This window comes from Cicer arietinum, chromosome 2 (genome assembly GCF_000331145.2).
Source record: "Cicer arietinum cultivar CDC Frontier isolate Library 1 chromosome 2, Cicar.CDCFrontier_v2.0, whole genome shotgun sequence".
NCBI lineage: Eukaryota > Viridiplantae > Streptophyta > Magnoliopsida > Fabales > Fabaceae > Cicer > Cicer arietinum.
The window spans coordinates 6,437,705-6,449,705 of record NC_021161.2 but is presented as its reverse complement, the minus strand read 5'-3'; the positions used below and the strand labels follow the sequence as shown (position 1 = coordinate 6,449,705).

General features: G+C 29.2%; 1 protein-coding gene across 3 annotated transcripts; it reads left to right on the top strand.

Annotated features, from left to right (window-relative positions):
* Nucleotides 1–4,450: 4,450 nt before the first annotated feature.
* LOC101491930 (OVARIAN TUMOR DOMAIN-containing deubiquitinating enzyme 12) lies at nt 4,451–9,686 on the top strand. 3 transcript variants are annotated; one of them, XR_012162107.1, is made up of 11 exons: nt 4,477–4,615; nt 5,295–5,538; nt 6,367–6,440; nt 6,945–6,999; nt 7,088–7,162; nt 7,638–7,711; nt 7,821–7,869; nt 8,118–8,185; nt 8,477–8,561; nt 9,069–9,125; nt 9,236–9,686. XR_012162107.1 is itself a non-coding variant. In XM_012712724.3 (10 exons), exons 2-10 carry the CDS (start codon nt 5,368–5,370, stop codon nt 9,280–9,282), a joined length of 687 nt encoding a protein of 228 aa, XP_012568178.1. In that variant the 5' UTR covers nt 4,451–4,615; nt 5,295–5,367; the 3' UTR covers nt 9,283–9,686. The 3 variants fall into 3 exon arrangements, 2 of the variants coding, with proteins under 2 accessions (XP_012568178.1, XP_012568179.1); XM_012712724.3 differs by lacking the exon at nt 8,118–8,185 and having other exon boundaries at nt 4,451–4,615; XM_012712725.3 differs by lacking the exon at nt 8,118–8,185 and having other exon boundaries at nt 5,335–5,538; nt 9,236–9,453.
* Nucleotides 9,687–12,001: the final 2,315 nt, after the last annotated feature.

Below are 12,001 nucleotides of genomic sequence, written 5' to 3'. Positions count from 1 at the left end.
TAAGAAATGAAAAGAAAATGGATTAAAAGGGAAAAAGGAAAAGTTGGTGAAATAATGAAAGTTTAATGACATGTGGCGATACATGATGGTTCTTGTGTGGATAATGGTTGCTTCCTTGGTATAACCATCTATTGGATGCATATGAAAAATTGATTAAGAAAAATTGATAGTTTAGTTAACGTGTCTATATGAATATATAGATGTCCTTAAAATATCTTTTCTATTGTATAAAATTAATTTTGATTTTTTATATTTTAAAATATTCAGCAGCAGCGTTAATTAAGATTTACTTTAAATATAATATATTTAATAATTTAAAAATACAATATATTTAATAATTTAAAAATAAATTTATATTTAGTTTATGTTAGATATTATGGTAAAATTGTTAAAATTACAGTAAATTGTCATGATTTTTAAAAATTATAAATTGTAATTTTTTTAAAATCATAGTAATTTTCAGTTATTGTAACAACTCTATCGTGATACCAAACACATATTTAAATAAATTTTTTGTTAATATCAAACATATATTTAAATAACTTTTTTGTTAAATTAGAGAAAGGTGGTGTCAATATTTACTAATCAATATTTAAAAAATTGATGTCAATGAAAATTAGTTTAATATTTAAAAAATTGATGTCAATGAAAATTAGTTTAAATTTTTATTAGTTAATTTACACTTACAAGATTGTAAATTCAATTTCATCAGTCAATTTGAAGATTTTTTTGGTGGAACACAAATTATCTAATTCTTTTTTATTCAAAAAGAAAAAAGTTGAAAAAAAATTGGTGGGTTGGCAATAAGAAAAACAAAAATTGTGGATATAAGCTACATGCTAAAGCTGACATTCAATTTCTTTCTTTTTTTTTTAAATAAAGCTGACATTCTTAGTAGGAAAGAGTTCGGGATGAGGGAATTATCTTGTGATGTTTTTAAAGTACGTGTTCTTTATTATTTTAGTTACAAGATTTTATTATTTCGGTTTTTTTTTTCCACTAAAATATGATAATATTTATTTAAATTGGTAGAAATAATTATATCAAACAAGAGTAATATAATTCAAAGTCGTTAAAATAAAATAAAAATATATGTGAACAAACTTACAACACATAAATTAATAATAGAAAATAATAAAATATATATAGATGTAAAAAAGACTACAAAAAAGACAAATTTGAAGTGTTTCGAATATCTATGTCATCGAAGCTGTAATGTTGACGATGCAAAAAATATTGATTGAATATACACTAAATCGAAGTTTTACAACAAAAAAATACGATTTTTTTTAAACACATATGAAAATCATTTATTTAAATAAAAGAGATAATCTTATTCAATATCATATGACATATATGATAGTTTAATGTATGTTCAAGTTTGCACTCGTCCCATTGCTTTTGCATTTAATACTTTAGGGAGATACTTGAGCAACCTAAGGTTGAGTCATTGAAAATTCGTTAAGAAAGGTCATGCAATTTTACAGCGAACCAAAAATTATATGTTGATCTATAAGAAGTGTGATAAACTCTAGGTCATTGATTATTTTGATTATGATTTTGTAGGTTGCTCTAACGATCAAAAGTCTACTTCCAACATAATTCTATAATGGAAGAAAGAGCTATTTGTTGGAAGTCTACAATTACCTTTACCATGGAGGCATAATATGTTGTTTGCTATGAGACAACTTATCAAGCTATGTAACTAAAGAACCCAATCTCTTGCTTCAAAGTTGTTGAGCGTATGTAGACCACTTGTGATATATTGCAACAACATTGATGCCATGCATTTCTCTCACAACACTAAGAGCTCTTCTCGCCCAAAGCATTTTGAAATTAAATATCAATTTGTCAGAGAGAAAATTCTTGAATTGAACATTTTACTACAAAGAATATATTAGCAAATCCACTAACCAAAGACTTAGTTGTTGGAGCTTTTTAGAGGCGTGTAACAAATATGAGTTTAGTTAAGTTATTTGATATTATGAATTAGTGGAAGTCTGAATTATTATATTTAAGTACTTAATTATTATTCTAATAAGATATGTATGAATCGACGATAATTCTATAATCACATATCTTATAGTATTTTATATGCCTGAACCATTCTTAAATTGTATATTTTTTAATTATATCATGTTGATTCATATTCATTATCCTCATGTGAAATGTGAGTATTTGACATGTATGATTTTGTTTTTCATTTCGGATTAACTTTTTACATTACCAATGCTCGTGTTTCTTATACTGGTTGGTGGCAAATACTTTTATAAATGATTGTTTTTTTATAGATAGTATCATTCTTATATTTTAATAGTTAATTAAAGACATCCAAGTGGAAGAATTGTTTAAATTAAATAGATTTTTTTAGTTAATTAATAAAATATAAATAATCAATAATTCTATTATTTTAATGCACTTATTTAAAATGTGAATTTTGCCTATTCGGGTTGTGTTTGAGGATGGTCTGGGATGGGTTGGACCGTTCCTTCAGTTATCCCGTTGAGAGACATATCTCTTGTGGTGTATATATATGTTATGTCATCCTATTAGGTCCATCAATTATAGTAGAATTCACATAAATTTTAACCACTTAAAAATAATATTAAAAATAATATTAAATAATATATTGTTAGCATTATTCTATTTTTAAATATAATTTTTAAGGATCTAAATGATTACTTTTTTTAGTAAAAAAAACTAGGGTGGAAATTGTGCGTTTAATTTTTATAAGCTTTCCTTTTCTTTTTTTTTTTTTTCAAAAGCTTGGCAAGTTTGTCGCATACAAATGGTAATATGCACAAAAATGGATAAGGTAAAAAGTCCAAAGTCTCTTTATTTCAGATTCCATGTACCACTCTATTTGATCTTATATACACATTATAAAGTCTAAAGTAATTCTCAAGATATGAGTGAATTGGATATCCATTGACAAGAGTATGTTCTTTCTGGTTATTATGATGTACCAATAATTTGGTAATATAAGTTATCCATTGGCATGACTCTCTTTCCTTTCGGTTGTGTATCCAATTATTTGGTCAAATTTTGTTGTGCTGTGCAAGAAAATAATATCTCAAATAAAACATTGTATTAATCAACAAGTTATCGTGACAAATAAGGTATCTCTCCTCTAAAATATAAAGAATGAAAATTCATTTGAGTTTTTGAGAAAAGCTATTAGATTTAATTAAATCTTCAAGAAAAATAAAAGCTTTTTGAATATGTGAGAAAAATAAATTAGAACAACTGAGTTCCGAAATAAACTGTCATTAAAAATAGATAATTAGATATTTAAAAATAATTAAAAAGAGATAATTAAGTCTTTAATAAAATAAAAAAGAAATGATTTGATCTCTGCTACAAAATTAAATCTCAAAATAATTTATTTTTCGATCGTTAAACAGGTTTTTTGAATCAAAGATTCTAAATAAGCCTTACATCATTCACTTGATTAAGGAATATATATTACTTAACAATCATAGTAACTCATCTTAAAAGAACCATAATCATCCATGCAATCTAATATTAATTTACAATGTGAATAAATTAATTCAGATAACTCAGAAGACAGCATATTGTTAGTTAACAACTTATTCAAAAAAAAATAGTTAACAACTTATTATATTTTTCTTGTATAAAACAACACTTAAATAATAACTATTTTCTATCTATTCCAATTTTTCAACCCTTATCTCGATTTAGTTGAACAACTTTTTTTATTGATGAATATAAATAAATTAGTGATAGTTAATTTCTTGAGTTTGAATTTGAAATCACCTTCTTAAATTTTTTTCAGTGTCCCTTAATTCACTAAACGAATTACCTATAATCCTATAAAAATCAAATATCTTAATTTTTTAAAATAAGAAAATAAAATCATATACCTTCTTTTATTTTTATGTTTGTGGACAACAAACACAAATACAATATCTGTCTACACCATAATTCCTCCATCTAATCTTTTTATTTGCATGCAGGAAGGATAATATGTATCATAATAAATTCACATACAAATTAATCTTCCGAATTTAAATTTAAAATAAAATATTCAATTTAATAATATTAATATTTATTAATTAAATTAAAATTTAAAAACTCATCTAATTATTTTTATTAGAAACAATTGAATTAATAAAAATTAATATATTTAATTATGATTATGGTTATTTGTATTTTACGGAGGATATAATTGGTTTCATATTTATATTTATTTGTTGAGCATAAATGGTTTAGATTTAATTGCACGGTGCATCTCACTCATAAAATATTTAAGTAGAGTCGTCTTTCAATAAATTGTTTCTGACTTGCAAGTGGAGAATATCATAAACAATTTATAAAAAAAAAAGGAAAAAAAGATCATGTGACATTTTAGCAATCAACTCTAGAATATTTATTATATATATATATATTTGGTAGAAGTATTTAATATTATTTTTTGTTATGGTTGAATAAGCATAATAATAAATAATTTACTAACAAATAACGTGTTTTGTTTCATTGACATTCGCCAAACATTTCCCAAACGCGAAATTGAAAATCTGTTTTATTTAATTCTCATTTCACACACTTTTTTACTCTTTCTTCATTCATTCATTCGCAACAAAATCAATCGCAGGTACCTTTTTTCTTCATTAAAATTAAAATAAATTTGTTATTTCGTTGTTTACAATTTCATCAATCTGATTATTTTGTTGCTTAGAATCTACGATCTGATCATTTTTTCAAAAAACCGCTTTTATTAATTAAATTTAATTTCATCAATTTATGATCAAAATATCTAACATTGATTTCACATATTTCAAGAAATTTTTTGTGAATTGTAATTTCATTCCGAATATATATATATATGTATCCGCATTTCAAAGATATGAAATTTAAAGGGTTGATGTGTGATTTTACTCTTGCTAAGGTTTTGAAATTGAATTTTGATCTTGGTGTTCTTTATAATCTATTATGATTTGCTCTCTCAATTGGTGCATTTTATTTCTGGTGTTGTTTATTTGATTGTTCTGAGTTTCAGGATTAAAGCTGTGGAAAAACTTGTTAGGAAAATTCGAGAGTGTGAACGGATTTGTTTTTTTTATAAATATTAATATCTTCCGTAGCATCGACACTTCTGATCGAAAGTGTGTCCGGTGACCGACACGTGTTGGTGTCGGACACTGACACGTGTTTCCTACCTTCAATTAACTAATTTCCTCAAATTTTTACTGGTGTTGACGTGTCAATGCTGTATTTGGTGTTCGTGTTTGAGTCGGTGTTTCATAGCTAATGCCTTATTACAATTTTTGTAGGTTTAGTAGGTGTGAATTGTGGTAAATTTTTTAAGTTTAGGTTGAAAGGATCAAGAAGTTGTCGGTTTTGGATATGATTAATGGATCACAGACTCAGAATTGGGGTGAAAGTTCGAGTTCAACTTCGCTAAGTAGTCAACATGATGTTGAGGATGATCGGATGATTGCTCTTGTGCTATCAGAAGAGTATGCCAAATTAGATGGAGCAGTAGGTCGGCGCCTTTCCAAATTGGAACCTGTTCCTGTAAGAATTCCTGCTTTTCTGTTTTGGCCTAAACTTTGATCTGTTATGGTTTAATAGTACAACTATGAAACTAATAATGAAAATGTATTTATCATGTTAGATATGAAATTATTTATGTGCTTTTATGTGAACATTAAGTTTTTGAAAGAGTTTGTTAGTTGTACGGTTTGGTGTCAAAGTCTCTACGACATCGTGTAGAATTTGATCTTTGCCTCATTTTACCCTAAGATTGGTGGATGTATCCACACTTTTTTTTAGCTTGAGGGATCTTGCATGAGGATGCGTATTAATGACTAGCGGTGTTTGTGCTTTCACCCTACAACTTAAGCTATTTGAAGAGTTAATTCATGGTGTATCTCCTCAGTTATGTACAGTAGTAGAGTAGAATAAATACATTCAATAATTTGAAAAAGCATACTAGTTCTAGTGTGTGTTTCTATGAAGCACGGATACTAACACTTGCACGACATTGGAAACAATTTGATAAAATAAACCAATTGAATGTAATCAATGTGTTGGTGTTGGATACTGACACGAGTCAGACATTGGGACACACCTTCGATCATAAGTGCCAGTGCTACGTGTTCATGTTATTTCCTTCATTCTTTCTACACATGCATGCTTTTGAAAATTTTCTTTTATCTTTTGTGCTATTATTACAAGTTTTGCTTCATCGGCATTATAATTGCATATAAAAGTTGACTTTCATGGGTGAACAATTACACGTCCCCTTTTCTGAAAAGGGGTGGAAGTGGGAGGGATGTCTGAAATTTTGAATACTTGTATTTTTGTTATTTTTTTTCTGATTCCATCTTCTTGAGATTACAGCATGTGCCCCGCATAAACTCCTTCTTCCCAACCTTTAATGATGCCAGTATGGATCACCAGCGTCTTCTACAGAGGTATGTCATTCTGTTATTTAATGATCTTCTATTTCTTGTGAGGAACATACTATGTAAAAAAAAAGTGTGCAAAATAAGTATACAAAGGTGCAATTTGGTTAGCAAAATTAGTTCTAACAAAGGTGCCATAAAACTTTCGACGAGAACAGTATGCTGGCATTCTTTCAACCTCAAGGAATAATCAAAGGTAGCAATTTGCAATGACTCACAAGTCGAATGAGAAATGGTTAAGGAAAGATTATGTGGGGAGATCAAACAGCAACCTTTCTGTATCTGGATAAGTTACTGGGTTTTTCAGGTTACAATAAGTACTTGGGTTATTTAACGATGTAGTGGATACATGTTCTGGAACATATAAGCAAGCAACTCAAATTAGGGATTTTAGAGGCACCTAGATTTCAAATTAATGAGGATAAGCTCAACTATTAAAATGTCATACACTTACTCTTGCTGTGGATTTAATCGTTGTTATAATATTAAACCATTCTCTCTTCACTCTTGTAGGTTGAATGTTTATGGTCTTTGTGAAGTTAAAGTATCTGGAGATGGAAATTGTCAGGTGAGATATTATAGCAACTGTCTACAAGGAAGGAGCATTATCCTATTATTGTTTTAAATTTTTACTGATCATTCTGCCTCCATTGCAGTTCCGCGCACTTTCAGATCAGCTCTACAGGTCACCTGAACACCACAAGCATGTCCGTAAAGATATTGTGAAACAAGTAAGTTGTGCTTGTCTTAGTCACTTGGCAAAGTAATCATAGAGCGAAGACCCCCCAAGAGAAGAAAAGCGAAAGATGCAAGAAATGTAGTTAAATACTGTAATATGTAGGGAGGAAAAATATGTTTTTTAATCATGTGTGGGAAGTGGTAGAAACCTGAAAATGAATTAACTACAGTCGGGAATCCTGCATTTCCTCCATTTGGGTCCTTAGTGGACCGTTTGATCTAGATCAGACCGTCCCAAAAAAATACAGATTTCAATAAAAAATACCGAGTTTGAATCTAAACTGTCTGATCTTGATTTAACGACTATCAATAGTCTCAAATGCATGAATGTAGGGATTCTGACTGTAGTGTTTCCGGATCCTAGAAACCCTTTGTACAGAGTGTATCAATTTAAAATTTATTTACCCTGTTAAGTATTGAAAATAGATAGTTAGAGATGCTTATTTGAATAATGTTTCTCTTTGGCAGCTCAAAGATCACCGTTCCTTGTATGAATGCTATGTACCAATGAAGTACAAACGATATTACAAGAAAATGGCCAAGTACGTATTTTCAAATAGGCCATCAAATATTAAATAAGTCATGATATTTGTGAATACTTTTAGTAGCAGCATTTTCATCAAGTATTCACTTTCTTTCTACCTAATGCAGAACTGGAGAATGGGGGGACCATGTTACTTTACAGGCAGCTTCTGATAAGGTTCATAATGCTGTTTTGAATCAGTTTTTTTTTGTAGGACGCTACCAATTGTTAACTATTTAGATTTTCCTTTTTGAAATAGGATGTAAAAGTTCGATTTGATTAATTTATAACTTGTAGAACTTTCTTACTAATTAAAAAATATTATTTCAGTCTGTGTTTTATTAAAGTTTGCCATAGGTGTTTGAGGTTTTACTCTATCTTGGAAGAGCATATATATCTCAAACACTCACTGTTGTCTGTAGCAGATGTACATGGCTGATTTTAGAAATTTCCTTGGGAATTTTGCTGGACGAAAAATACTGAAGTCTTAGAGGTTGAGATGGAAAACTTAGCTCCAAGTTTGCTATTGTTTAGAGCTATTTGAATACTTTTTTTGTGCATGGTATCGTTTGTTTTGAAAAGAAAATGTTAGTCATTAGTGTCCATGCTCGGGTTCTATTCTCTCATAAGTGAAGATTGCATAATTGCATCCTCAAATTTATTGACTCATAACTCAAATTCTCTTGACAAACTTAAGCTTTATTTATTTTTATTATTATAATGTGATGTCATCTGTTGTGTATTACTGTCAAAATATCCATAATGTTTCTTATTTTTAATGTAGTTTGCTGCAAAGATATGCCTGCTGACATCATTTAGAGATACTTGTTTCATCGAAATTATGCCACTGTACCAAGCTCCACAGCGCGGTAAGACCTCACCATTGTTATACTCAGTCTTAATAGTTTGATTATGAAAAAGACCATGTGCCTCAAAAGAATTTTTGAAGTGATCAAATATATAGCATGCATTCCATATTCTGTCCAACCTTGCCTTCCCCGAAATGACATTATTTTTTGAAGTTGAGAATTATATAATTCCAACCAAAGTTGTATTTTTTCGCTGACGTAAAACAAATGGACAAGCCTCTTTAAGTCAAATTTAGTAAGTTTATTAGTAAATTTCTAGCACTACAGTAATATGAGAAAATGGATTGTGCAATGTCTATATAAATCAATTTTACACAAACAATTAATAAGAACTATTGATTTTGTCATTTCACCACACGATTACAAATGCCACCATAAAATTACTACACAATCTCCGACTCGTGTTTGCTGTCAGTTTAAAACTTTTTACACTGATAGGGCATGTCCATTAAACTCCAGTAGTATATCTTACTCTTTTGTTTCTTTTTTTTTTTCTTAATGATGCAGAAGTGTGGTTGAGCTTCTGGTCTGAGGTTCATTACAATTCACTTTATGAAATTCGAGGTTTGTTTGCCACTAAACCAGATCCTCCATTAGATTTGAACTTGAATTATTTTTGGGGTATTGATCATAAGTATATTAGTTACTGATGTATTATGTTGTGTTTGTTTTAGATGCACCAATCCAGCATAAACCAAGGAGGAAACATTGGTTGTTCTAAGAGATATAGATTTAAGCATCAAGGTCATAAGATTAAGTGCTGTGTATCGCTCATTGCATGGTGCATATAATATTATTATTCCATTATTGAATACAAAGCAGTTATTACATTATTCAGTGAAGATAAAGTGCCAAAATTGAAACTTTAAAATTGAGAAGTATATTTTCCTAAGTATCAATGATAAAGTAGGTGGTGGATATTGGAGCAAGCTGGAGCAGAAGAAATCACTTGTTTGATTTTTTTTTTTTCTCATTACTATTATTTACAGTATATTTGTGGCAATTTTTTTAATTTTGTTTTAATCATGCCAATCTTATATTGAGGAGAGCAATTCTGTATGATTTGTATATAATTTAATATAAACTTGCTTTTTGAAGCAAATCGTGTATTTATTATTTTTTGTACCCTTGAGTGTGTATTGGCATATTTGCATGTATTATTAATTTACTTTAGATTGTTTTGGAGTATCAAAGAATACCTTATTTTAAGAAATCAAAGATAATGCCTGCCTGTGTTTCAGAAAATGGAGCAACTTTCCCAGCCTCAAATTTCTAAAAAAAACACATTTTTAAGGTAAATATCAGGACGGCAAAAAATTAACCTTTTTTTTTAAAAAACAAAATTGTACATTAAAAGTAATATTCAGGGTGTGGAAAGTTCCTCCGAAAAATAACTTATTGATTATATATCAAGAGCAGTCAGATAAGCAACAAAGTCCACAGCTTCATTCATTATACTCCTTATTAAGTCCTATAGTTAAGGTCTCTGTTAAAAAATTGGATTGTGTTAAAAAATTGGATTTTTTACTCTACAATTAGATTTGTATCTTTCCATATTTATAATTTGTGTCTCTTTAACTTCTTAAATTACTATCACATAAACAATTAATATAAAAATAAATAAATAAAATCGGATAGTTGACACATATCCTTCATTCCAAATTTTCTAAAAAAGTCATTTTTTTCTCTGCATTTCTCAACTCAAAGTATAGTTGTGTACTGAAATATTTGAAAATGAATTTTTTGAGTAGAAAATAACTATAAAAAAGATCATTTTTGAATTTTCCGAGTTGAAACAAAACTACCGAATTTTTTTTTGGGGAATTCCTCGTAGTCAATTTTTGTTTTACATTTATTTCAGATTTCTTTTTTAATATTTTTTCCAATTTTTTTACACTTTTTTCTTTATTCGGTGAGGAGCATAGGAGCAAAAAAAATTGTAGAAAATTTTCGAATTCAACTTTTTACACAATCTAATAAGAGAACCACAATTGAAAAAAGGAGAATGAGAAACGAAGAGATGCAATAAAAGGTACTAGAGCATCAGAAGGATCATGTTCAACCTGAATTTAAGTAGATAGTCCATCAGGAACTTGCGTATGAGGATCACATGCAGCAGGAGGAGCAAAATCCTGTGAATGAGGATCAAATGCAAGAGGAGGAGCAACAAGATCCTATGCATGAAGATCACATGCATCTAGAGGAGAGGATTATCATTAGTATTGTATTCGTATTTTGATTGTATTATGTTATTATTCATACTTATTTATTTTGACTACTTTATTGGAGAGAGTGAAATTATCAAATACCCTAAACTTGACTGGTTGTCAGTCATTAAAGTAAACAAAAGCTAGATTAGATAACATGTTAATATGAAATAAAAGTTAAAATAATTTTCGTTCAAATAAATACTTTTAAAGTGTCAATCATCTGTCAAAGACATATAATCTAATGTTTGTTCTAAATCTAATGAGCTCCGATGTTGTAGACATCTTGCATAAACTATAACCATGATGTAGACTCATCATTACGGTAGTCCTTTCAAGCTCGTGCAAGGGAAGATAACAGACACCTTGACTTCCATTTAACCTCAACCTAGTGACTTTCACTAACAAAATAAATGTTGATAATATAATTATGTGATAGGTCTCCATTGTGTGCACCCCTCAGTGAGAAAAAAATCAAAGAAAAAGTTTTTTCAATGTGACAAGCCTAAGATTATATTTTGTTGCTATCATGTAACTCATATCTAGAATACTCAACTACTTCTCGTTGGGTTGGTTTCCCAACTCGATTACAAGCAAAGAGTCAATCACTTCTTGCAAGCGTTCCTCGATTAATGCAACATATAGACCAGGTTTGAATTTAATCTCAGTGTACAATTATCGACGTGCAATGCTCTAGTATTCTTCACTATAACCAAGTAGACAGTAATAGCAGTAATAGCATGATATCCACAATTTCCATATCTCTTTACATTAACTATGTCTTCAATATATGGATGAATTAGATAAGGAAATTCATCCATATATTTTCTAACTTCAGTTATAACAGGATGTTTGAAGGTTTGGTCGAAAGCTTGTTAGGAGACATGTTGAAATGCTTGTTTGGATGTTTTGTAAGAGACTTATTTGGATGCTTGATAGGATGATTTCATGGATCCTTGTTGAGAGGTTTGAGTAGTTGCATTATCAAAATAAAACGCACTCACATGCTCAAAAAAATGAAGGGTTGCGATATACATCAAATCCCTTCAGTTTCTTACCTTTCTTCCTCTTCACACCACCCTTTATTTTGATCTTATCTGATAATGCACACATTGATGTTGTCTCTAGAAATGCTATTTCATGCAACCTTCTCTTCAATGCCCTAATTCCAACAACATTAGTTGTTTTCCAAATTATATTTATCTCTGATGTAATGTCCAACTTTGAATCATT

Bases quoted from the DNA above. Each gene is read 5' to 3' on its own strand.
- LOC101491930 (XM_012712724.3), top strand. From the start codon at position 5,368: ATGATTAATGGATCACAGACTCAGAATTGGGGTGAAAGTTCGAGTTCA. The intron at 6,441-6,944 runs GTATGTCATTCT...TCACTCTTGTAG, and splicing joins CACCAGCGTCTTCTACAGAG to GTTGAATGTTTATGGTCTTT. The intron at 7,163-7,637 runs GTAAGTTGTGCT...TCTCTTTGGCAG, and splicing joins GTAAAGATATTGTGAAACAA to CTCAAAGATCACCGTTCCTT.